Below are 27,876 nucleotides of genomic sequence, written 5' to 3' on the forward strand. Positions count from 1 at the left end.
TTTAAAAAATTTCCAATATGAGTTCATTATCAAGGCCTTGAAGAAAAAATGTCTTTTAAAAAAACAAAAATTTAACTACCATTATCAAAGGCAAGAAAGTGGGTATTAGAGATTGAAGCTAAAAGCTTTCTAAGAAACCTTTAAATTTGCAAATTCCCTGAGCCTAATCTTCTGATTAACCAAGGTTTTACTTTACAAGTTAGTTTTATTCTGTGTACCTGGGAGAACGCTGCAGTGTATTCATGCTACTCACTGGAGGTCCCATAACATCACTGAGGCAGGGCTTCCCTGGTGGCGCAGTGGTTAAGAATCTGCCTGCCAATTCAGGGGACACGGGTTTGAGCCCTGGTCTCGGAAGATCCCACATGCCGCGGAGCAACTAAGCCCGTGCACCACAACTACTGAACCTGTACTCTAGAGCCCGCGAGCCACAACTACTGAGCCCACGTGCCACAACTACTGAAGCCCGCATGCCTAGAGCCCGTGCTCTGCAACAAGAGAAGCCACCGCAGTGAGAAGCCCGCGCACCGCAACAGAGTAGCCCCCGCTCGCAGCAACTAGAGAAAGCCCGCGCACGGCAACGAAGACAGCCATAAATAAATAAGTAAATAAATTTATTTTTTAAAAAAAAGATCATTGAGGCAAGTGGGTTCACAGAAAGGGTTCTCACTCAGACTGTAACATACTTGGGTTTAATATCAGCTCTTTTACCAATTAGCTGTGGGAATTCTAGTAAGTCACTTGATCACTGAGCCCTAAGGTCATTTATAAAATGAAAATAATCACACCTGCCACCATCTCGTGCTGTGAGAATATAGGCAAAGCACTTCCCACGGTGCTGTTCCTCTTGCTCTATATCCTGCTCCGCACCCCTGGCCTTTGGCTATCTTAGCACTCTTCCTTACAGAGCCACTGCAGCCCCCAAGCCTTCAAAGGGAAGGTTTGAACAGGCAGGCACACTTTTTGCTATATTTATCCTCTCCCAATGATGAAGAAAATCAGGTTCTTTGAGTCCTTATTAGAACAAAGTCATATAAAAATAGTTTAGAAAAAGAACTGAAACCAAGTTTATTTTAAGAGTTCAGGGACAGATGGCTTTATTTTGCTTCTTTAAAAAAGATGGCATTCTGTAGAAATACAATGTGCTTAAGGTCTATCAAACTGAAGGGCAAATACTGTCACTCCCTGAAACACTGCAGTCTTTAACCTTGAGTAGCAGGAACTTTTTACACTAAAGATACGTATACTTCTATATGTCGGTCTCCAAATTTTAAAGGAGAGTATAGAATGCGTGGATATGTTCAATGTGGAACATATCCCTTCAATGTGGAAGGGATATGTTCTTGACATTTTCTCAGTCTGAGATTTAAACAGCACTTAGTCTCCTATTTGGCAAATTCTAAGCAGTCAGATTCTTTAGAGAAATATCGCTAGATGAGATCTAAAAGTATAGGCTCCCCTCTGAAGGACATTGGATGCCTTCATTTTTTCAATAAAAATTTTGTGAAAATGTCAGTTAGGTAATAAAGATTACTACTGGATATAAAAAAATATAACAAAAGATAGTACAGAACTCTCTTTGAGCAAAGAAAAACGCAATAAATATTCTGAAATGGATGTAAAAATGTTTGCCATTTTTTAGATGAGAAGTTATTTTCACTATTACAAACTAAACTCTCGTTCAGTCTGGGAGCAAAAGAAAATACAATCTAATGGAGTTGCTTGACTTAGTTGGCATCCAAAAATCTACAGCGTTTGTATTAGCAGCCTACATATTGGCACTTTCCATACCAACCACGATGAGTCTATTTTTTTCATTGGTCTATCTGTAGTTTTGAATGTATAATCAAGAGCCATTGTAGCAACTGGCTCCTTATGGAACATTTATTAACATGGCATGGTGAAATCCATGTGTGCAGTGAAAATACTAAGCAATATACTGTGAAGTTCTTAAAAAGAAGTAGTGAAACTCAGCCTTCTAGGCATGTTAAAGCTGCCCAACTAAAGATCTCGCATTTATTTAACATTTAATCATGTCAGTAATTACAGAGCAATTATTTTATATAGACATATTATGGGAGGAGAGTTAAAATAATTTGTAAAAAGACTAAAATTAATTAATTTCATGGTAGTTTTTATATCACTGCGCTTGCTGGTACTAAAAAGGAGCAATAAAAATAGCCCAGTTGTTGGTTCATGTTTTGTTCTGTTTAGCCTTCTGTCGGTTTCTCAATTCAATAATGTTAAATTGCTACCTTATGATTCCAGTTATGCAAAAATAGCTCATTTCTTACGAAGAAAGAAAGAAAAAAAATTTCTTGATCCTGCAAGTAATGTAAACAGAAAGAAAAATTTTTTTCCTGGTCCAGCTTCCTTTGCCTGTCTTAGAATCTGAGGTTTAAAAGGGATTTGAAAGACTGTAGGTTCAAGAAGTCTGCAAACTGTAACTGGCACATGACTTTCAAAACAGTGGAGGAAAAATGATTTTGGCATGGAGCTGAAATAGCTCATGAGTAAGTATTAGTCTTGCTTGCTAAGTCCTAGAGAAGAAGCTCTAAAGATCGTCGAGTTTACCACGACATTTAAAATTAAGAATGGGTATCTCCCTATCCACAGGATGTATAGGCAATGGTAGAAAACAACCTCTCTTCATAATCAGTGTATGTGTTGTAGGTATGCAGTGGGGAGAAAGGTGGTGAGCAGAGTGAGCACCTTAAATATTAAATAAAATAAGCATTCATGTAAAAATAATTAGGAAAGTAGTTAATACACATATAGCACTGTATTATTTTCAGGACTGCCATAATAAAGTACCAAAAACTGGGTGACGTAAACAACACAAATTTATTGTTTCACAGTTTGGGTGGCTAGAAGTCTGAAATCAAGGTATCAGGATATCAGCAGGGTCATGCTTCCTCTGAAACCTGCAGAGGGTCCCTTCCTTGCCCCTTCCTAGCATCTGGGGGTTTGCTGGCAAACTGGTGTTCCTTGTGTACTGGTGTAGCTGTATAACTCCAGTCTCTGCCTTCATTGACACAGGGCATTCTCCCTGTGTGTCCCTGTATTCACATCATCTTCCCTCTTATAAGGACACCAGTTATATTGGATTGGGGCCCACCCTGCGCCAGTATGACCCCATCTTAACTAATTACATCTGCAACAACCCTATTTCCAAAAATGGTCACTTTCTGAGGTCCCAGGGGTTAGGACTTCAACATATCTTTTTGAGGGAGTACAATTTATTTGAGCCTTTTAAACGACCCCATGAAGAAAGGATGCTCACACTGCTCTCAAAGGAGGACCTGGAGTCTAGAAAAGTGAATCTCATGCATGCAGAGCTGGAGTCTGTTGGCTCCAAATCCTGAGTTTACTCTCATCTTCTCAAGAGCTGCCTTATCAGTTGGCATGTTTTCCCATCCCCTTTCTTCTAGCAGGAAATATAGAGATCATTTCCTGAGTTCTCAAAAAGGATTTCCATCTTTCCTACCATAATATGAATTTGCCTTGCTGGTTTTTAACATTACTTTTATCTCATGTCTTCTACTATTATCTTGCCCAAGGGTATGATCCCAAAATGACAAATGTTTTTGATGGGAGCCAACTAAAATGCTTAAAACAAAACAGGGGCATTAGCACCTAAAGGCCTATTCATTCCACAACGGATTCTGAGTGCCCCCTAAATACTCAGCACTCTACCAGGCACTGTGTAGCAAACACCATCAAAAATTCATAATTTCTAAAAAGTTTCCTACACTCAGCCTTGTCTTTAGGAAATAGACAAAGAATCATGGCATTTGCTACAGGGACAGACATTTTTTGTTTAGGTTAGTTTTTATGCAGGATGGTTTCTGACAACTATTTTCAAAGAAGGTAAGGAGAACAATGGTGCACTCTGATACTTGGTTTGAAGGCAGGAGTCCAGACTTGTTTGCCTTATCCTGAGATCTGGACAAAAGAATTCTTTCTTTATGACTTTCCTTCTGGAGTCAAATTATGAATCTTTTAAAGAGTGCATTGGCTTTCCTATGTTTGCCTTTTGCACACCATCATCCATACACCTGTTTCAGGTGGACTTTGTTCTCTGGGGTGGCAGGCCCCATGAGTGGAAGACTCTTGAAAATGTGTTTTGTGACATATCTTGGTTGTTTCAGCCAACATTTATATACCACTCATAGGCCAGGCACTGTGGCACAGTGCCTACCAAGAGGAATAAAACACAACCTTGGACCTCAGTTATATATTAGCTTAGAGTTTGGGTCACCTCTAAAAACATCTGGTTGAGTAGATGTAGGAAGGAAACAGAGTGGCTTAGAGCAAAGCCAAGTCAAGCGACATCTTTGCCTTTATCAGGCCCAGGCCAACGTGGCTGCCAGACCCTCTGAGCCTGTGCGTGGTGATAGGGCAGAGCCCAGCTAGGATAGCCTGAGGCTGGAGGATTAAACTTGGTCTGCTTTAGAGCCCCATGTGGAGCTTTATACACCCAAACCCTATCCCAGACCAACCTCATCAAAATCTCCATAAGGAATGAGAATCTGCATTCTTAAAAAGATCCCTGGGTAATAAACAGCTAAGTTTGTAGATCTAGGGCTCTGCTGCCCAATATGGTAGCTGCTGGCCACATCTGGCTGTTTACATGTAGTTGAAATAAAAATTTTAAATTCCATTTCTCATTCATACCGGCTACATTTCCAGTACTCAGTAGCTTACTCAATCCCCTGTTGGGAAGCACCAGTACAGAACACTTCTGTCATCAGAGGGTTGGACTGGAGAGCGCTGATGGAGCTGTCACATGCTGGCAACTCTGATCTCTCCTTCCCAAGGATCCACATATCTACTCGCTCCTTCCTTCCTTTTGATATGTATCTTATTTTACAGAGTCACTTGTGTATTTGTCTTCTTCTCTCTCCACAGGATTATAAATTCTTTAAGGGCAGGGTCTGGTCTTTCTGGCTCTGTGACACAGTAAACACCCAATGAGTATTTGTTTGATTTAATGAATCTAATTAAAGTAGGCATCAGTTTATTAGATCTCTTTTGCATTTAGTCTGAATCCTGATTTCATCAGAGTCTGGAAAAAAAATGAGAGAGCAGGATTTTCATAAATCACAAGCATGAGGATGGATGGGGAGCAGATATGTGCTAAACTGCAAGCTTTTTCTTCTTCTTCTTTATTTTAAATAAAAGTGTGACATTTAAAAGCACAGGGTTTATATCAGCCCAAATGTAGAAGAGACCCAGTAGGACTGAACATTTGCAAGTTTAATATCATTGTCATATTTGGGCACCTGGAAAGCACATTTTAATTGATTCAGTTATTTTATTTATTTATTGAGTGCCCACTATGTAGATGCCAGGGCAGCGTCATTGTGAACAAGACGGAAACAGGGTCTCTACTGCATGAAACTCAATTTAGTCCTGGCAGATTAAAATCTTGGCAAGGACTCCCCCTGCCCAGACAGACTGGGATAGAAGAGGAGCATCATTTGGCCTCTGGCCTCAGGTGCCTGGATTCACAGACTCTCCGCCACTCTACTGGCTCCAAGATCTTGGCCAGCTTATTTCATTTTTCTGAGTCTCCATTTCATCATCCATAAAAATAGAAAAATTAATGTTTCCTACCTCATAGGGTTGTGAGCATTAAATGCAATAATTTATGTAAAGTGCTTAGTGCAGTGCCTGTGGCACTGTAAGAGCTAACTGCTGTTAGCAAGTACTGACTGCTATTATTATGACTACTACTCAGCCAAAACGACTCCACAACAAACATTAGATGTAAAAATGGGAAGTGTCTACAAGGCTAGAAAATACCTCATTATTTGGAAGAGATGCTTCCTATCTTTCTTGGGCTAACAATTTAACTCCCTTCGCTTTTTGTTTACATCTTTGCAGCCAGAGTATTTAAGATCGATACATAAATGTGTTGGTAAATGCCCATCCCTTGCTTTATTTTTTGTTTCTTTGTTTGGCGAAGGATTTAACTCATTTGGAAATGGAAATGCTTGGGTTGTCATTCAACCTCTCTAAAGGTAGAGAGGTGTATGCACCCTTTTAGCATAGTGCTTGCAAGGGAGAATTCCTTAAAGGGCTTTACCATTAAACTGCAAAATTGAAACCCTAAGTAACCAGCATCTAAAGATTTAATTAGCATTGTCTCATTAAAATAAATGCGTGACATAGTCTTAATTCCAAAAATGACATTGCCTTTGAAAATGCATTTTGGAAATGAGCTGGGGAAAAGGGAGAATTGAACTTTGAAGGCGGTAATGTGATAATTGGGGAGTTTGCAGGTTGAGCCTTTTCTGAGTCCTGCCCATTGTTTGGTCTGAGGGAGAAGGACACCTGCTTATATACCTGTATTTCATGTTAAAATAAAACAAAATAAAAATCGTGGTACTGGGCTTCCCTGGTGGTGTAGTCGTTAAGAATCCGCCTGCCAATGCAGGGGACATGGGTTCGAGCCCTGGTCCAGGAAGATCCGACATGCCACAGAACAACTAAGCCCGTGCTCCACAACTACTGAGCCTGCGCTCTAGAGCCTGCAAGCCACAACTACTGAGCCCACGTGCCACAACTACTGAAGCCCATGCGCCTAGAGCCTATGCTCCGCAACAAGAGAAGCCACCGCAATGAGAAGCCCGTGCACCGCAGTGATGAGTAGCCCCCACTTGCTGCAACCAGAGAAAAGCCCGCACACAGCAACAAAGACCCAACACAGCCAAAAATAAATAAATAAATAAAATTTAAAAAAATAAATTAATTTAAAAAAAAATCTTGGTACCTACCAGATTCTTCTGTAAAGATTCATTGCAACCAAACTGCAGAACTACTCTTGTGCCTGTGTTCTAAAATCTTTCTAATATTCTAGAAATCTATTCTGTCCTTAACTGAGGGATAGAAGATGTCTCAGTGGTACACAAGATTTTTGGCATAGAGATGATCCATCCCTAGATCTTCACTCTGATCTCTTGAGCTCCAGTCATTTGGGAGGAATCTGTATTGCCTTTAAGAGCTATAAATGCTCCCAGCCAGCCAATCTATACTTTTGATACTTCATGGACAGTCCCACTCCTCTGATTCAAAAGCAACGGTTCTTTGGGATGATCATGTGACATGTGGGAGGTGGTGTTTAGGGCATGGGCTTTGGAGCCAGGCTGTCTTAGTTTAAGTCCTTCTCCATCACTTTCTAGCTGTATGTCTTGAGCAGGTTACTTAATATCTCTATGCCTTGGTTTCTTCAGTGTGAAAAGGGACAATCATAGTTCCTACCTCCCAAGGATGTTATGAGGGAAAAATAAAGCACTAAATAAGGGTTGGGCTTGAGAGTGAGAGTGAGTGAGAGAGAGAGAGAGAGGGAGGGAGGAGGGAGAGGGAGAGGAAGAGGGAGAGAGAGAGAGAAGCAAAAGAGGAAAAGAAAAAAGAAAAGAAAAGCTGTTCCAGATAATTTTCAGGAAATGTATTAATTTCCTTGTTGGAAGAATAGATATTAAGTCGGTTTTCAGCACCTGACTCTAATTTTCTAAGTTGAGAACTCCAAAGGAAATGTATGATTATTGAGATTCTACTATGTACCAGGCACTGCTCAAGACATGCTGTCTCATTTAATCTTCACAACACCCATGTGAGGCAGATAAATGTTGATCCCCTTCCAACAGGTGAGGAAACCAAGGCCCAGAGAGTTAGACTAATCTGTCCAAGGTGACGTACGTAGTTCCAGGACATGGCCCTAGCTCTGTCTGCCTCTTTAGACCATTTCTTTTTTAAAAAAATTGCTAAACACAGTTTCTCTTAAAAAGCCAGGATCAAGTGTTTTTCGCAGGTGTAAGAAGTGCTGCTTACACGGGTGCTATTAAGAGTTGAAACTCAGAAAAAGAGTCCTAAGACATCATCTAGACTTGCCCAACCTCACCACTTACAGGCAGGAAAGATGGCCAGCATGATCTGAGTCGGAGGAAAAACCAGAGCTAAGGACTCGGGTCACCTAACTCTTCATCTAATACTCCAATCTCTGCACCCCTCTGATTTTTGAACTACCTCCAAACCAGATAAGATTCAGAACTAGACAGTATTAGGGCATGAGCCTTATATCCTTGACTCAGTCTTATTTGAGATCTTGGACAAGCGACTTGACCTCTCTTTGAAAAATAGGGACGATCACACTTTATACCATATACATGTAAGTCACTCACTATAGTGGTTAGTACATAGTAAGTCTTCTATTAAAGTAAGTCTATTAATAAAGTTAGCTAATTCATATTATTATTATTCATGAGGCGTCTCCTGTCTTTAATGCTTACTTTCCAACTCCTACTCATGTTTGAAATCCACTTTACACTTCTCACATTTGAATATCTATGCCCTTATAGAGTTTGCAACACACAATCCATCATATTAAAGGAAGTTCAATTTATGCATTTTACAAATTAAAGTTATAGAACAAATCAACCATTATAATCAATTCACTGCCATGTTTTAAAAAATCAATGAACATTGTTTAGATGACCTGACTTAACTTTTTGTAATAAGTTGGCCATCAGCATGATTGATTGAGCTGTCCACCCTATCTCTGATCTACCTAAGCAAAGGTCAAGACAGAGGTTACTAAACAAGCCACAGCACTCTTCCTAAATTGAATGTTTTCCTATGCGTCTAATAAATGGTAACCGATTAATGGCGTGCTAGAGGCCAACATCCTTCAGAGAGTTTTGGACCCTGCCCATTTAGACCCTGCCAGAATATGAATTTCAACTAATCCCAGACCAAGTGAAGCAGTGTAGGGTTCTGTAAAGGACCCTGTTTTTGGAGAGTAGGAATGCAGTCCAGCTTGGCCTCCAAATATGTGATCTCACCTCTCTGAGGTGTCCTCTGTGAAATGAGAGGTTTTTTTAGATGTGCCAGGTGATCTCTAAGGCCTTATCCAATTTTCACAGTTTGTGTTCCTCATTTCAAAGGGAGGCTAGCCTGCTAGCCTTTGATCAGTTGAAGCCAAATCAGAATCTGAAGTCGATGTTCTTCCCCAGGGCTCTTCCACAAGCACCTTCTTGATCATGCCAAGCCAGCTACTTCGATTTGGATTCACGCCAGGTGGCTCTGGGCTTTTGGCTTTCGTTTTTCTTTTGCCTTTTTAAAATTTTCTTTTGTACTTCTTCAGTTCATGCAGTCCTAGCCTGCCCTGTTTACCATTCCTGGCCAACCCTCCTACAATGGCTAATGTGCTGCCATGCCCAGCTCCTCTCAGGAGCCTAATGAATTGTGGCTCCAGCTTATACCCTCAGCTTGGAGACCAGCTGCGCCTTTGAGCTTCTCCCAGAGGTGTTGGCTGATGCTGCACCTGCGGTGTGATGGATTTGCCCCAGCCCAAAAGAGGAAGGAAAATGAGGGGGAATCAAAGGATCACTTGTGTCCATCCTCTGCTTTACACACTAGTGCATTTGTACCGCCTAAGTGTGCCAGAGAATTTTTGAGTCTTTGTTAATTAAGAATAACAAATACAAGAAGAAAATGAAATTAGGGAAAGGACAACCAAATTTTTCTCTGGGAACCAGAAAAACCAACACAGAATTTTAAAATGGTCAGAGCAGGAAATGCTGAATCGGGGATCAAGACATTTGTGTTTTATTTTGTTCCTCTGCCAATTAACTGGGTCATCCTGGATCACCTAGGTTATCTCTAAGGTTCTGCCTGCCTTTAAAAGTAGGTCTTCCAAAAGAAAAGGAGTGTAAGATGAATTTTTGTAAATGTAATGGTTTTTTTAAAAGCACTAAACAGGTTTTCTTCAGAGCAAAGAGTCACACCGTAATATACTGTTTCTAATTATAGGTTTTCACATATGGAGTATTTGCCAATAATATTTGAAAATTGATATCTAATTATCAGATCCTCCCATTAGCTCAGCATTATTGGTGATAATGGTTATTTATGGTGATATTTAAATAATTCAGATGTGTCAGACTTGCCACATGCCATAAAAAGCCTCAAAAAGTAGATTTTTTTTCTTTTTAGCTTGTACAGTTATAAACATCCATGGATGCCTCTTGGAGTGCATGCACTCTCCAGCTTTTTACACGACCACTACTTCCTTCTGTGTTCTACTCAACTGACTTGACCTACCTGGCCCCTGAAGGCACTGCAGTTCGAGATCAAACACCATTCCTCTACAACAATTTAAGAACCAAAAAAGGGAAACAAAGGAAAGAAAGGGGGAAAAGAAGAGAAGGAGGTAAGAAGAAGAAGGGAAGGCAGGAGGAAGGATTACCTCTCTGAAAATGGTTCGAAGTATAGTTTTCATGACATGGGAGAATGGGCTAAGATGACTTCCCGAGGTTCATGTTGGTCTAGGAAGCTGTGACTGTCCCTCCTCTCAACCCACTTACTGTAAGACAAATAAAATAGGACACAAAGTCACTGGACTTGCTCACGGTCACCTAGAAAGTTTGTGGTGAAGCCAAAAGTAAGAATCCTTTCCCTGGTGTCCTCATCCTGTTGCTCGGCCCACTCACACACTGCTGCTCTGTTTGCTGATGAATAATGTGGGCTCTCAGGAACAGTTCCTTATGCAAAAGAGCCTCAGCAAGCTCCGTTATGTCCTTGCGAGGGGATGCACTTCACTGTTTTCTTCATGCATTATGGAGATGACTATAGCTCCTCCTCCCATACGCACCCTCCATCTGTGATCACTAACACACACTACAGGGTGCTTCACTTTGGATAATGTGTGAACAAGGAACTTAATTTTGGAAAATGGAGAAAAAAATCTAAAAGAAAGGGTCAGGGGCCAAACAAAAGTCCAAGAAACTAGTGTCTTTAAAAATAGTCCATGCGGGCTTCCCTGGTGGCGCAGTGGTTGAGAGTCCGCCTGCCAACGCAGGGGACACGGGTTCGTGCCCCAGTCCGGGAAGATCCCACATCCCGCGGAGCGGCTGGGCCCGTGAGCCATGGCCGCTGAGCCTGCGCGTCCGGAGCCTGTGCTCCGCAACGGGAGAGGCCACAACAGTGAGAGGCCCGCGTACCGCAAAAAAAAAAAAAAAAAATAGTCCATGCAGATTCAGCATTCAGAATGCATTTGCAAGACCTTCTTTCCTGCTCAAGGGAAATAAAATATACCCTCCATAAAGAAATCTCTGTAATCTCTCTCTCTCTCTCTCTCTGGCTCTACCTACACTAGTCATCTACACTGTTAGAAGATCTCCACCTACACTAGTCATCTACATTGTTAGAAGGTCTCTGGCCAGGCCCTTTTCAGGACTTGCAGTTGCTAATACCACAAAGGGCACCCTCTACTGATTTCCACTACCCTGTCATCCTCAGTGCCCATAAAGAGACTCAGATTCAATATGAGACATCAAAACTGTAAACAATAATAGCTAACATCTGTTGAATATTTGCTATGTGCCAGGCCCTCGACCAAAAGCTCTGTGTTTAACATCTCATTCTACTTCTCTTAACCACCCTTGGCAAAGAAGGTTTCATTATATCCATTTTCTAAAACAAGGGAAATAGAAAGCTTCAATAACTTGCCCAAGTTCACAGAGCTGAATTTGAAACCAGGTATGTCTCTCCAGAAGCCACACTCTTAACTCTATGCTAAATTCCTGTTTCAAAAAGCTTAACAACCTTGTGAGTCTAACAATCAGCCACTTGTACCTGCAGGAGAAGTCAAGGTGGCCTTCAGACCCGGGGGGATTCCCTATGGGGGGTCATTCCATCAAGGGAAGTCTAGCTGTACCTTAGCCCCCCATGCAAGCCCCCACCCACATCAGGAGGGTGGCTACAGGGAGAATTTGTATTGAGACAATCATTGTTTATAACCAGAGGAAAGCTTACTGGAACAAAAATCCCATTTCTCCATTATTCAAGCCATTCCCAAAAGAAGACATGCAAATCTGAATGTGGCATTAGCCCTGGATTTTTGGGGACTGACAGAGCTAAAAGACTGATTTTTCTGAACATTATGTACATGGTGTACATATGTACATGAATTTGGCCACCAAAGAAACTTTGCATAAAAGCACATGTCCTATGAAGGCATTTTCTTCATATTTTAGGAGATCAAACTTTTAGTTCCTCATTGCTGTGACTAATAATGTCTCTGAGATGATGTTAGTTTCCATGTGGGGAGTTTGTGTTTCATAATACGCTTGCCTGCATCAGGTTTTAATTTAGCCCAAGTGTAATATTTGGTCTCTGAATTTCTAACACTATTAATTCCAATAATACTGATTGAAAATATAATGGAAATGGTAAACAATAATAGTTTAGAAATACTTAGAAAAAATAATTATTTTTTTAAATAAAATAAGATATAAATTTTAAAAAAGTACCTGTTATGCCCAAGAGTCTTAAAGAGATTTGCCTATTCATTACCTCCCAAAAGCCCTGCAGTGTGAGAATGAAATTTAACGGCAAACTTGATGAGGTTCCAGAGATTCAGACAAGGATTTGAGGTCTCAGTCTGTGCTGGACTCTTCCCCAGATTCTGGGCTGAATACTTTCACATAGAGTATTTTATTTAGTGTTCATAGTTTTCATATATGAAGTATGTATAATTAGCCTTAATTTAAGCCAAAGAAACTAAGACACAATGAATGTATGTAGCTCATACAAGGTAACACTTCTAGTGAGTAAGTGAAGAAGTTGGACTCTGAGTCCAGATCGCTTGATTCCCCCAGGACAGAGTTCTTTCTATAAGTTGAGCGCTATTTGGATTTAGTATACCTAGAATTCACATAACTGTCATGTTACTGTGATTGCTTATTTCTTTCGCTCAACTCCCTAAGAACTTAATGAATGAGGATCCTAGCCCAAATTCCTATCAACTATTGTGATTTTGTTAAACTAACATCCCATCTGACATGATTCTATGGGAGAAATGGGGGTCAGTGCCAACTTCACGGATGGTGATGACCATGCAGTCCATTTCCTATGGAATTTTATATTCAGAGCAGAGTGTTCCATACATATATTGTTAGAAAAAGAAGCATCAAATTTAATTATATTGTTGTTTGTGGGCCTCTTTGAAAGGCATCCCTTGCCAATTCTGGGCCTTTAAAGCCACGGTTTGTTATTTAAGGGACTGTTCCTTTAAACTGCCAGAATTGTTTGTGGAACATATTTTCTTCTCACATTTCACCAACTTAGTTCAGTCAGCCCTAGAACAAAGCAATTTTACTTTTAAAAAGATCTGTGCCAGTCATTTTTTATTTGTTGCAGAATTTAAGATCTTAATTTGTATGTGGGTGATAAAAGTTGGCCTGTATTATAATTAATTTACTTCATTATAATGAAAAGCCCTAACATTAAATCTACCATCTTCCATTTTTAAGTGTATAGTTAAGTAGTGTTGAAATATATTCACATTGTTGTACAACAGATCTCTCAAACTTTTTCATCTTGCAAAACTGATAACTCTACCCATTAAAATCTAATCCTCTCTTTTCTCTCCCTACAATCCTTAGCAACCACCTCTCTACTTTCTCTTTCTATGATTTTGACTATTTAAAATAATTCATATGAGTGGAATCATACAGTATTTTGTCTTTTTGTGACCGGCTTATTTCATCTAGTGTAATGTCCTCAGGGTTCATCCATATTGTAGATATGACAGGGTTTCCTTCTTTTTTAAAGCTGCATAATATCCCACTTTATATATATGCCATGTTTTCTTTTTCCATTCACCCATCAGTGGACATCTGGGTTGCTTCCACCTCTTGCCATTGTGAATGATACTGCAGTTTACATTGGTGTGCACATACTCCTTTGAGATCCTGCTTTGAATTCTTTTGAATACATACCCAGAAGTGGGATTGTTGGATCATATGGTAATTCTGTTTCTAATTTTTTGAGGAACCCTCCATACAGTTTTCCATAATGGCTGCACCATTTTACATTCCAACCAGTAATGCACAAGAGTTTTAATTTCTTCATATCCTCACCAAAAGTTTGTTATTTTCTGTTCTTTTGACAGTAGCTATCCTCTTGGGGCCCAACTTCATTCTTTTGCAGTGGATATCTAACACCACTTGTTGAACAGACTATACTTTCCTCATTGTGTAGTCTTGGCACACTTGTCAAAGATCATCTAATCATATACGGAAGAGTTTATTTCTGGGCTCTCTGTTCCATTGGTCTATATGTCTATCTCTGGTTATTATTACTTGTAGTATGTTTTCTGGGGTTTTTTAGAAGATTTTTTTGACGTGGACCATTTTTAAAGTCTTTATTGAATTTGTTATAATATTGTTTCTGTCCCATGTTTTGGTTTTTTGGCCATGAGGCATATGGGATCTTAGCTCCCCCACCAGGCATCAAACCCATACCCACTGCATTGGAAGGTGAAGTCTCAACCACTGGACCACCAGGGAGGTCCCACTTGTAGTATGTTTTGAAATCAGGAAGTGTGAGGCCTCCATCTGTGTTCTTTGTTTTCAAGACTGTTTTGGTTATTCAGGGTTCCTTGAGATTCTATATGCATCTTAAGATTTTTTTCTATTTCTGCAAATATTGCCATTGAGATTTTGATAGGGATTGAATTGAATCTGTAGATTATTTGGGGTAGATAGACATTTTAACAATATTAAGTCTTCTAATCCATGAACATGGAATGTCTTTCTATTTATTTGTATCTTCTTTTATTTCTTTTAGCAATGTTTTGTAGCTTTCAGTGTACAGGTCTTTCACCTCCTTGGTTGAATTTATTCCTAGGTGTTTTATCCTTCTTGATGCTATTGTAGGTGGGATTCTTTCCTTAATTTCATTTTTAGATGATTCATTGTTAATGTACTGAAACACAATTGATTTTGTGTTCTGAAACTTTCCTTAAATTGTTCATTGGTTTTAACAGTTTGGAGTTTTTTTTGCATGGCATCTTTAGGGCTTTCTATATACAAGATCATATCATCTGCAAACAGGGACAGTTTTACATCTTCCTTTCCAATTTGGATGTCTTTTATTTCTTTCCCTTATCTAACTGCTCTGGCTAGGAGTTCTAACGTTAAGTTAAATAGGAGAGGCTAGAGTAGCAATCCTTGCATTGTTCCTGATTTTAGAGGAAAAACTTACACTCTTTCACCACTGAGTCTGATTTTGACTGTGGGCTTTTCATATCGGGCTTTTATTATGTTGAGGCACTTTTCTTTTATTCTTAGTTTGTTGAGTGTTTTTATCATGAAAGGGTCCTGAATTTTGTCAAATGCTTTTTCTGCATCAACTGAGATGATCATGTGGGTTTTGTCATTCGTTCTGTTAATATGGTGTCTTACAATGGTTGATTTTCATATATTGAATCATCTTTACATTTGAGGTATGAATCCAACTTAGTCGTGGTGTATAATCATTTCAAAGTGTCATTGAATTCAGTTTGCTAGTATTTTGTTCAGGAATTTTGCACCAATATTCATCAGGTATTGGTCTGTAGTTTTCTTCTCTTGTTGCGATAATGGATTTACTTTTAAACACTGTTAGTGAATAGGTCCTGAGATATAACCTAAGTTTTAAACGTATAAAATGGTATAGGGGCTCTGAAGCTTTGTTCTATATATAATTTCATGTTCAAAAGTAAGTCTGGGAAAAAATGCTAAAGAGAATTTACAATGTTATACAAATAGAAACATCTTAAACACCTCCTTTTGTGTTAAGGAAGTTTCATTCTCTACTCCCAAAGGAGCCAAATGCAGGTTTGAGAAAGGAAAATGTCTTCCCTCTGTGTTTGATATGACAGCTGACATTCTGAGCTTGTGAGGTTTGTTTGTGTGTTTAAAGAGGTGTGTATGTGTGTCAAAGAGAATTTTGAATATTTCAATATAATAACCTCAAGTCATACAACTTAAACTAAAATGGAGGCATCACTCATGACAATATTCAAAGTATAGCCCCATAAAAGGTATTTTTGCATGGTAACAGATTGCTTTGGGAGTCTCACATGACTTACTAATACATATTTTACTTCCTGCTGTTTTCTTCAATTCAGTCAAAACAAAAATTAGTTGAAATTCCATCTCAGTTACGAAACTGAGAACTTGTCTCTGTGGACCGCTATGCCCTGGATAACTTGCCTGAACTCACAAAGTTAGAAGCCACCAATAACCCCAAATTATCTTACATCCACCGCTTGGCTTTTCGAAGTGTCCCTGCCCTAGAAAGCTTGATGTTGAACAACAATGCCGTTTACCAGAAGACAGTAGAATCCCTTCCTAATCTGCGTGAGATCAGTATCCACAGCAATCCCCTGAGGTGTGACTGTGTTATCCACTGGATTAATTCCAACAAGACAATTCTCCTAGTTTTCTATTTTGAATTATAATTAAGGAATAACCTGTGGCAGAAATGTTCTTAACTGAACATTTATTGTGACTACTGTCCCTGTTTTAGGATTACTCTATATGGAAACAAAAGAGTGGAATAAACTTGTGGAGTTAATAATATTTGGAAAATGCTATTCTCTGAGGTATGTTTTTATTTTATGGAATTTCTTGATAAAAGTCAAAATCAGATAGTGTTAAATACTGAAAAGTTTTGCATGTCCATGATATATGGTAAACTATCCAGATCAGGGGAGAGGAGAATGTCAGTGTGTTTCTCCCCACAGAGAATAGCAAGGATCCAGCATTATGCAACACATACACTTCCTTCTCCCACTTCTGATTTGCCAGACCTGGACTGGATGGTTTTTTAAAACTCCATCTTGTTAGCTGGTAACTTGGTTTGTGTATTTTGTAAAACAAACCAAAAAATGTAGAATTTTTCATTCTTTCTACTAAACTGTAACAAATACAGAACTTTAGGACTGGCTGTTTGTAGTATTATACTTCTTGGTCCATCACAAGGATAACTGTGTTTTGCAAAGTATGAAGGTAGTAATAGTAGCAAATATGAGTTGAGAGCCTGCTGTGTGTTGAACACTAGGGCTTCAAATATATTATATGCTCTATTTTATTGAATCCTTACAGTAATCTTATGAAAATAAATAAAACACTAGTCACTTAAGTTCCTTCAGTACTGAAAGCTGAAGTGCATTATAACAAGACAAGTGTAAGGAAATATATATCTCTACTTTCCATATCTTAGCAAGTGACTAGAGTAGTCTTGGGAAAGCAAGACAGACACTGGATCCATAATGGCTTTTTACACCTGATTGGAATCCAGAAAACTAGCAGCATTAGCTACTATATGATGTTTAGAAGCAGGTGAGCAGTACATATTTGACCTCAGAAGACCTTATCAAAGTCGACAGATGATAGCTAAATAAGATCAAATATCTCCAGCTTTCCTTCTTTTACTTATCCTCCAATAACCACTACATAGCTATGAGCGATCTAAGAAGATGATAATAAATACAATTAACCTTCATGGGAATTTAATATCTGCCGGGCACTACACAAAGAGCTTTACGTACATTCCTTTAATTCTCTCAGTAGTCTGGTAAGAGAGATACTTTTATGACCAACCCTATTTGATGGTTGAAGGAGCTGAGGCTTTAAAAAGTTAAATAACATATTCATGGTGTATATCCATGACTATTAAGTGGCCATGACATTCCCATGAGATTGATGAAATCATGCATGTGAGATTATATATATATATACATGTATAAGTGTATTTGTATTTTTAATGAAGACCAGTAGTGTGATGGGATAGAGTCCTTTTACAATTTTATTCAGTCAAGATCAGATGTGGCTATGAGAATACAAGAAAAACTGGTATTTTTCTTTTGTAGTTCTGTTAGATTAATTTTTTGCATAAGAATAATTAAGCTAGATCAGGTTTGGCTGAATATTTCTACAGAATGTACCATTTGGAAAAGAAAGAATTCCTAAAAGCAAATGAAGTATTAATTAAAATATAAATAACTAAAAATGAACTTTGAATCTTTAATAAACTGGCTTTCATGTTTTGCTTTCATGAGGAATTACCTTTTGATTTTTTTGGAGCCATGAATATATGTAGTTTCTAAGTCACCTTTGTTTTTAAAGAAATGACATCTGTGGGCTTTTCTAAGTGTTTCTATTATGTGTGTGTGTGTGTGTGTGTGTATGTGTGTGTGAATGGGTGTGTATGTGCAATGTGTGTTTAATGTTTTTACCCAGTAATACAAGTGGACCCAATTTAATTGTAAATGTGAAGGAACACTAAAACTACTAAGTGTAATAATATATGAAAAGTATTCTACAGTTTAAAAGCTTTAGTTTCTTTGAACATTGCTATTAGATTTATAAGTGATTATGCCTTTTTAGTAGACAAAAGAAAAGCTATAATGTATTAGAAAGTATATGGAATAAACATAATATTTGTCCTAATCTAATTTTCAGGCACATCTCCAGACTGTGATTTGGCTGAAATAACTTATGCCACAGAGCTGTGCGCATGCCTGGAATTGAGAGACACAGGTAAAAGACTCCAAACTGTTTCCTGCCTTTCAAAAACTCCAGGAAACCATCCCTTCAGACTCTGGAATTCTGCACATCTCAACAGAGACCTTGCTTGAATGTTTACATTTTCTGCTTGCTGTCCTTCATACCGCTATACAGTGTTCACCTTTTGTTAACGATTGTCAGGAGTCGAGCTTGCTCAGCAAGCCAGCATGGCTAGGATGAGCTTTGCTTTAGCAGTTTGCCGAATGGTGCTGAGCTTGCTGATGACTTCATTAACTGGGTCTTCCCTACAAAATAGCGAGTGTCCACAACTTTGTGTATGTGAAATTAGGCCCTGGTTTACCCCGCAGTCAACATACAGAGAAGCCACCACCGTTGATTGCAATGATCTCCGCTTAACAAGGATTCCCAGCAACCTTTCTAGTGACACTCAAGTGCTTCTCCTACAGAGCAATAACATCGCAAAGACCGTGGATGAGCTTCAGCAGCTCTTCAACCTGACTGAGCTAGATTTCTCCCAAAACAACTTTACGAATATTAAGGAGGTAGGGCTGGCAAACCTGACCCAGCTCACTACTCTGCATTTGGAGGAAAATCAGATTACGGAAATGAATGATTTTTGTCTGCAAGATCTCAGCAACCTTCAAGAACTCTACATCAACCATAACCAGATTAGCACTATTTCTGCTAATGCTTTTTCAGGCTTAAAAAATCTTTTAAGGCTCCACCTAAACTCCAACAGGTTGAAAGTGATAGATAGCCGCTGGTTTGATTCAACACCCAACCTGGAAATTCTCATGATTGGGGAAAACCCCGTGATTGGAATTCTGGATATGAACTTCAAACCCCTCTCAAATTTGAGAAGCTTAGTTCTGGCAGGAATGTATCTCACTGATATTCCTGGAAATGCCTTGGTGGGCTTGGATAGCCTAGAGAGCCTGTCGTTTTATGATAACAAACTGGTCAAAGTCCCTCAACTTGCCCTGCAAAAAGTTCCAAATTTGAAATTCTTAGACCTCAACAAAAACCCCATCCACAAAATCCAGGAAGGGGACTTCAAAAATATGCTCCGGTTAAAAGAACTGGGAATCAACAATATGGGGGAACTTGTCTCTGTGGACCGCTATGCCCTGGATAACTTGCCTGAACTCACAAAGTTAGAAGCCACCAATAACCCCAAATTATCTTACATCCACCGCTTGGCTTTTCGAAGTGTCCCTGCCCTAGAAAGCTTGATGTTGAACAACAATGCCTTGAATGCCGTTTACCAGAAGACAGTAGAATCCCTTCCTAATTTGCGTGAGATCAGTATCCACAGCAATCCCCTGAGGTGTGACTGTGTTATCCACTGGATTAATTCCAACAAGACAAGCATCCGCTTCATGGAGCCCTTATCCATGTTCTGTGCCATGCCGCCCGAATATAGAGGGCAGCAGGTGAAGGAAGTTTTAATTCAGGATTCAGGTGAACAGTGCCTCCCAATGATATCTCATGGCACATTCCCAAATAATTTAAACATGGATACTGGCACAACAGTTCTCCTAGACTGTCGGGCCATGGCCGAGCCAGAACCTGAAATTTACTGGGTCACTCCCCTTGGAAATAAGATAACTGTGGAAACGCTTTCAGATAAATACAAACTAAGTAGTGAAGGTACATTGGAAATATCTAACATACAAACTGAAGACTCAGGAAGATACACCTGTGTTGCCCAGAATGTTGAAGGGGCAGACACTCGAGTGGTGACAATTAAGGTTAATGGAACCCTTCTGGATGGTACCCAGGTGCTGAAAATATATGTCAAGCAGACAGAATCTCATTCCATTTTAGTGTCCTGGAAAGTTAATTCCAATGTCATGACGTCAAACTTAAAATGGTCATCTGCCACCATGAAGATTGACAATCCCCACATAACATATACTGCCAGGGTCCCGGTAGATGTTCACGAATACAACCTAACACACCTGCAGCCTTCCACAGATTATGAAGTGTGTCTCACAGTGTCCAATATTCATCAGCAGACTCAAAAGTCATGTGTTAATGTCACAACCAAAAATGCCGCCTTCGCGCTGGACATTTCTGATCAAGAAACCAGTACAGCCCTTGCTGCAGTTATGGGGTCCATGTTTGCCGTCATTAGCCTTGCATCCATTGCTGTGTACATTGCCAAAAGATTTAAGAGGAAAAACTACCACCATTCATTAAAAAAGTATATGCAAAAAACCTCTTCAATCCCACTAAATGAGCTGTACCCACCACTCATTAACCTCTGGGAAGGTGACAGCGAGAAAGACAAAGATGGTACTGCAGACACCAAGCCAACCCAAGTTGACACCTCCAGAAGCTATTACATGTGGTAACTCAGTGGATATTTTGCTTCTGGTAGTAAGGAGCACAAAGACATTTTTGCTTTATTCTGCAAAAGTAACAAGTTGAAGACTTTTGTATTTTTGACTTTGCTAGTTTGTGGCAGAGTGGAGAGGATGGGTGGATATTTCAAATTTTTTTAGTATAGCGTATCGCAAGGGTTTGACACAGCTGGCAGCGTCTCTAGGCTTCCAGTTTGTGTTTGGTTTTTATTCTCATCATTATTATGATTATGATTTTGTTTTATTTGTTGTGCTAAACTCAATAATGCTGTTCTGACTAAATGCTAAATAAAATGATTAATGACAGGTTGGGGTTCCCCTGTGCTTTTACCAGTAGCATGACCCCTTCTTCTGAAGCCATGAGCAGACAGTACCATGTCCTCCAAAAAGCTAACACACAGTTGTGAAGCAGCATTGAACTTTTTGCAGCAATTTGGTCTACAGACTTGTAACTGGAGAAGCTAAGGCTAGACTTGTTACCTTTGTTGAATGATGTTAGTTGACTGTACTGTAATGTTGTATCAACTGAATTGAATGTTTGCTTTTGAACAACAACTTTTTTTTTTTGTAATAGTTAAAAGGCTTAGAACAAGCTAACAGGCAATAGAAATATGTATATCAGATTTTTTAATGTAACTAACTACATGTTAATTGTTACCTTATTCTTTTTATCTTTAGTAGACACTTTTAAAAGACAATAATTTTGTTGTGTTTAACTCACCAACATGTGGTGTATAATGAAGACAGAACTATATAATAAATTAGTTTTGTTCTGATTTTTTTAGAACACTTGCAATAATGTATCATTTATAGTTCTTTCTAGTTGCAGTGGTGATATTTTTCACATTCCCCAAAACAACCACCAAAATAAATTACCTATATAGCATGTTGCTTTTTAAAACTAGGCCCTAAAAAGTTTTGAATTCTTTTTCTAAGGGAAGAAATAAATATTTTAATGAAGATATTTTACTGAATAGGATTTCTATATTTTAAATATTACTGACCAGACCTAATGGAAGGAAAAGTTCATTTGAAGAAAAAAGGTATATTACTGTATCCCACGTATAGCTAAACATGGTAAAAGAGATATATACATTGGATATGTCACATTCCTTTTCTGTAAGGGTCTTGTTAAAATTTGATTTTTTTTTTTAGTAGTATCATATTCCCCATCAAAGTCTAAATCATGCTGCTATGTAATATTCCAAAATGTATTACATGTTGTTCCTCTTTTAACAGCTGTCATTATGCCTAGATCCATATTAGTCCACATATCAGTGGGGGGATATCTGCTCAGACAAGTAAATGATTAATAGAAAACAGAACAACTTCTCTACAGTTGGCATTTTTCATCCAAATAATATACAGAAACAGTTTTGCAGAATTAAGTGTTTCACGGGTAATGTGTGTGAAATTTACAACAGAAGGAGCTAGATTTAGGTAGGATCCCAGTTCCACAAAGTGGAGGAGGGGGAAGATTTAAAGGTATGGGTGGAGGAAAAAGGACCCACTTGAAAATGCAGGTTGATAAAGCAGAGAAACTTTTTTAAAAGGCTGCTCTAGATGGCACCTGCTTCCACTGACATGCTATCACACCAGGAACGATGAAATTGTAAAAAGGGACTGAGAGCAAGCAGGTGCCAGCTGAGCAAAGGCAAGGAAAAGGGAGAAAGAAAGCGCAGGCAAGGAAGGATGAAGGATTTCTTTCTTGGTAAAATTCCTTGTTTCATGAATCACTTAGGAAAAAAATCGTCACCTTCCTTCCCATTTCTAAGGTGGAGAAAAGAACTTCAAATGCTGAAGCAAGTAAGCTGCACAGGAAAACAATGAGTGTCTGAACCAGGAGCATCTTTGTCCACAGCCTACATTTGTTGGCAGAAAAACCTAGGCCCAGGGAGGAACTGTTAACTTGCCCCGGTCAGACTCCTGCCCATTGAGAACTCTGCCCTCCCTCTATTGCTCTGGGTCCAGCAGCCTTCTAGGTTGCTGTGCAGAGCTTATCTTTTTCAGTTCTCAACAACTGTTGGTGCCCTTGCTCCAAAATGCACTATATCCTCAAGTTCTCATTTCTTCAGGACATATTTTAGCACAAGGGCAGAGCAGAGGGTCAGGAAAACTTCTGCATTGTGGGTATTGCTGAGTACATGTGGGAAACATCAAGAATTAGAGATGCCTTGGATGCAGCCTTGGGCAGGGGTCGGGGTGGGGGTGGGGGTGGAGGTTCCTGTTGGGGATTCTTGTCTTCAAATATCTACAGAGAGTAGTGGACTATCGAAGAAAAACAGTGAAAGGGGAATGACACCGAAGCATTAGGCCCAGAGCAGGGAGGAGGCATTGTTTATCCCATAAAGCAATGATTTGAACCTGGCACATAATCAACACTCAAATATTAGTGGAATAAATGAAAACAAAAAACAACCACCATTTTTCTCTTCTGGATATATAGCAGTCACCAGGAAATCCAAGTGTTTTTTTGCCAACTACCTTTTCCCAGGCCACTTTGGGGGGAAAAATATCCCTTTTATTCCTCCTCCAATAAAATATTTGAGCTTCTTTTTCCTTGTCCGTGCTACTTGGTTTGGTTTTCAGTTGATAGAAAGCAAAATGGCATAGCACTTTTTTTTCCCTAGCCAAGTATTTCCTCATTTGTACTTAATTTAATTTGATAAGTTCGACAGCCAGTAAAATTAGACATCAAACTAGGTCCTGATTGGTAATGGAGGTTATGTCACCTTTACCAATGAAGTGACTATTATAGGTCACTTTCTAATTTCATATTTTCCCTTTTGCTTCGGGCTGCCCTCAGGGCATATAATGTATCTCTAACCTGATTTTACAAGGTTATTTCTGAATCAGCTTCTTAAAACAGGCATTCCCAAATTTGCCTGTTTAATTAATGAGAAACTGAACTGATGCCATGAATATAAAAACAAATGCAATGTTTGGTTATCAAATTTTCTAATTTGGCTGTGTGATTGACAAAAAGGAGTCATCTCCATTCTTTCACAAACAAACAATACTGAAGTCCATTATTTTCTCTCATGTGGTTTTCTATTTATTCATTCCTTTATTTGCCAAGGACACCACAATCAGTCCTTTACTTGGTGTTTGCTTCCTCTCTCTGTATTCATCTTCCAGGGCATTTTCTTTTCTTCATTACTGGAAAAAACATTACACACCCCTAACACTTTGCTGGGAAAACCATGCCTTCTGCCTTTCTATTCACTGATAGGGGGATTTTAACTATTTCTGATGCATTCTAACTACAACCGAAAATGCTTTCTTCACCTCAGTTCTTTCACTCTCACCCTGCTTGCAAATAGAGTTTTTTATTATTATTCATAAGGGATTACTTGGAGGAAAAATGTTTCTTAGAAGATGAATTTGAGGGTCATCATCCATCCAGAGCTCTGCAATGACTTTGGCATAGAATCCCTGCAGGACTTGATCTAATCTGGCGTGGGCATGATTTCTCAGTCCTCCCCCCTCCCCCCTTTGCAGTAATACTAGCACCAGCTCCTTCTCTCTGTACTCCAAGTCAGGAACTTAGCGTATATGGTAAGAATAAGGAGATGGCAAGGGGACTCATTATTTTTGTACCTGCTGGTTCAGCATTGCCTAGTACACGTTAACAGAACTAAATGGGTTTCTTGTATTGTAGAACTCCTCAGAGACTTGATGGTACTAATATAAATTACATAGCATTTCCCACAGCTGTTTGACCATTAGTATATTTCAGGCTACTATTCTGTACTACAGATCCTGAGAAACTGAGGATTTAATTTAATCTCCAAAACAGTCCTGATAAATTGGCTATTATTCTTCGCAATTTACAGAAAAGACAACCAAGGCCCATAGGAGTAATCATTTGGTGACACCCTACAGTTCTGTAAGTGGGTGATCATGATGGGGCCCGTCACTTCCAGTTTCCTCTCCATCCATCCAGCACCCTTCTAAGGTGGAGGTGGGAGTATCTATAGAAGGTGAGAGGCTGGAGGTCACAGAGCACCTGGGGAAAACAGAGTAAGTACATACAGGAGAACCCATGGGAGATAACACTGAAAACTTTCTCTATGTCTTAATGTTCTTCTCTCTTCCCCTTTAAAGATTTATGTGCTGGGAAGTTCTAAACTACCCATCAAAACTGTGTTCACATCAGGCTAAATTTTAATTCTAACCTTCAGTTCTCCTATACTCTCCTCTCTGTTACCTGCTCAGAAAATTTGAAAGATTTTGTGGAGGAAATGCCAAGCTCATTCTTTCCTTAGCAGTAAATCATGGAAGGCGTATGTAAAATTAGTAACAAACTCCATGTTTAGCTCCAAAGCTTATGTGAAATTCATATAACTGGGCAGTTGCAAGGGTGTATATGACATACCTGGAAACAAATGGCTTTTGTACAATCACCAAGTTTGTGGAGTTGGTGGGATATTTTTATTCAGGGTTCTCTCTGTTCCCCAGAAAAAAATTCTATCCAGAGGCCATAAGACATTAAAAGGATGTCTTTCTTTTTTTTAAAATAAATGTGATAGCCCTCCCGACATACTCCAATTTTGTCAGTTACATTCTACTTAATATGAAGTAAAACCAGTTTCACTCACTTCATGAAAGTAGCTCTGGGTACACAGTGGGTCAGACCATGCAGTCCTCTCCTTTCCACCTTGCCTCCCTCCCTCTCTCCCATAAGATTAAACTGACAAGGTAAATTTCAGCCTGGGCCCTGACAAAATGGTCATGAATTCCTAATGGGGGGCTGCCCTGAATTACGTAGCATTTTAATGGGAATTGGGTATATTAATAAGACAGTCTGCACCGCAGCCTGTCTTACTAACATAAACAAGACAGGGTGGTCCTGGAGGGAAGAAAAACAAATTTACAGTGGTGACTTATGAAAGAAAAAGGAGGGAGAAACATTCTTTGTGTACATAGCCCTCTGCTAGGAACTTCACATAGATTATTTACATTTAATCCTTTTAATTGACCCGCCTCCCCCAGGGAGTGAGTACTGGGCAGGTACCATTGTCCCTCCATTAGAGAGGAGAAAAATGAATACTCAGCCTCAGAGATGCAAGCAATTTACCTGAAATCACACAGCTTGTAAAAGGCAGAACTTAAACTTGAGGTCTATATGCATAAAACTTATTGTTTTTCCATTATAAAATGGTCTGCAGGCTAAATCTGGACCAGGAGTGTAGAACACAGAGCCCAAAAGACAATTTGGCACTTGAGATAGAAGGAAAAATGGAGCAAAGAGAGGCACTGCCCAGAAGTGAGGACTCAGAGTACAGGGGTCTAATTTAAGACCCAAACCTGAGATCAATATATGGAAATAATAGTAAGTCAGAGAGAGGAAAAAGTAAAGGACTATTTGTGATAACAAATACATGCAAGCAAATGGAAGACACTGAAGCTGAAGAAGAAAAAAACAGTTTAAAAAAAGGAGGAGGGTAGTCTGGGTAGGGGTGGAACTCAGAGTATGGTTATTTCTATGAAATAGGTATATCATTTTTTTACATGGAGAAACTGAGCCTCAGTTCATCAGTCCTGATTCGAAGTCAAATCTTGAAGCCAAGATTTCAACCCTGGCTGTCAGACTCTAAGGCCCAAGACTAACCACTAAACTGTTCTGTAGCTAAAAGGCACCCAGAGGACTGGGCTGGCCATCTCATTTGCTTGATTGATTTAGTTCTTCCCTGAGAGCAGCAAGAAAAAGGGTAGGTTTCATGACCTTGTAAGGATCTTGCAAGGACCTTCCTACAAAAGGTGTATAAACCTGGGATTAATGCCACAGGCTTTGGTGGAGAGAAAAATTCTCTTTTGTAACCATTGTAACCAAAAATTTTCTTTTGTAACCATTAAGGTCAGCCTCACATTTTAATCATTTCTCTGATCTGTTTTACACCACATCACCCAGAGCAAAGACTTGTTCTGGTTCTCAGTGTAATCTAATCTTAACTTTCCTGTAAATCATTCCAGCGGACCAGTGCATGTGTATGGGAGGAGGGTGGAGGTGGAGGAGGTTTTCAGGAGGATAAACTCCCTGGGGTACCTTTAAGTGAAGAGTTTTTATGCCATATCTTTGTGATCTCAATAGCCCTTCATTTTAAAATATATTGCTTTCTATCTTATAAGAAGCAAATTGGTTTAAATACCTCCTACTCTACTGATAAAACTATGAAAAAAAGGCCACTATGAATATTAACTAAAAATGTATGCTCCTGTATTATTTTTCCTCTTGTTAGAATATCACACATAACAATGCTCTATTTCACCAAATTTTATTCTAACTGGCTTTGGTGTACCCCTGCCATCATAAGGTAGTTCATATCTGCCATTCATTTTTAAATGTTATTTTTTTCTTCGATTATGACACTAATATATGTTCACTATAGACAATCTGGAGAAAAATAGTAAGAAAAAATAGTGTTTATCAAAATAACCAAGTGAGATTTTGGTGTACTTTCTTCTAGCCTTTTTTCCCTCTGTGTGTATATTTATATATGTATATATACAATAATTATAAAATATACATATTTATGAATATAGAATTAGAACCCTGATATATATGATTTTGTATACTGGTTTTTTTTTCTTCATGCAAAAAATAAGCATCTTCTCATATTATTTATTAAATTCTCTTGGAAAGCCTGTTGTTAAAGTCTGTATAATCATATGGGTATCCAGTGATTGAAAAATTCCTTCCTTTGGGGGCACTTTTCTTCTACTACATCAAGCACTAGGGGCATAAAAATAAGCATCCCATGCCCATGCTCTCCAGTGCACAGTCACAAAGAAAGATGAACATCCACATAAGTGATCACCCAGTATAAGAGCTGTCACCAAGAGGATGAAATCGTGGCATGAAAGCACAGGAAAAAGAACCCTGGACAGCTGGGGAGCTCAAACTTCAAATCTTACTACCTAAGCTCAGAATTAAAAGATGAGGTGAGGGACTTCCCTAGTGGCGCAGTGGTTAAGAATCCGCCTGCCAAGGCAGGGAACACGGGTTCAAGCCCTGGTCCGGGAAGATCCCACATGCCGCGGAGCAACTAAGCCTGGGTGCCACAACTACTGAGCCTGCTCTCTAGAGCCCGCAAACCACAACTACTGAAGCCCGCATGCTTAGAGCCTGTGCTCCTCAACAA

General features: G+C 39.2%; 1 protein-coding gene across 2 annotated transcripts in view; it reads left to right on the forward strand.

Moving 5' to 3' along the window:
- LRRN1 (leucine rich repeat neuronal 1) overlaps nt 1–21,524 on the forward strand; it is a 37,424-nt gene extending 15,900 nt beyond the window's left edge. For both annotated transcript variants that reach the window (XM_027121436.1, XM_027121437.1), the window contains exon 2: nt 18,300–21,524. In XM_027121436.1, the coding sequence (XP_026977237.1) occupies nt 18,572–20,722 (2,151 nt within the window). In that variant the 5' untranslated portion in view covers nt 18,300–18,571 and the 3' untranslated portion in view covers nt 20,723–21,524. The remainder of the gene's footprint in view (nt 1–18,299) is intronic.
- Nucleotides 21,525–27,876: the final 6,352 nt, after the last annotated feature.

Source organism: Aethalodelphis obliquidens, unplaced genomic scaffold (genome assembly GCF_003676395.1).
Source record: "Aethalodelphis obliquidens isolate GAN/ISIS:26980383/991018 unplaced genomic scaffold, ASM367639v1 scaffold22, whole genome shotgun sequence".
Taxonomy (NCBI): Eukaryota; Metazoa; Chordata; class Mammalia; order Artiodactyla; family Delphinidae; genus Aethalodelphis; species Aethalodelphis obliquidens.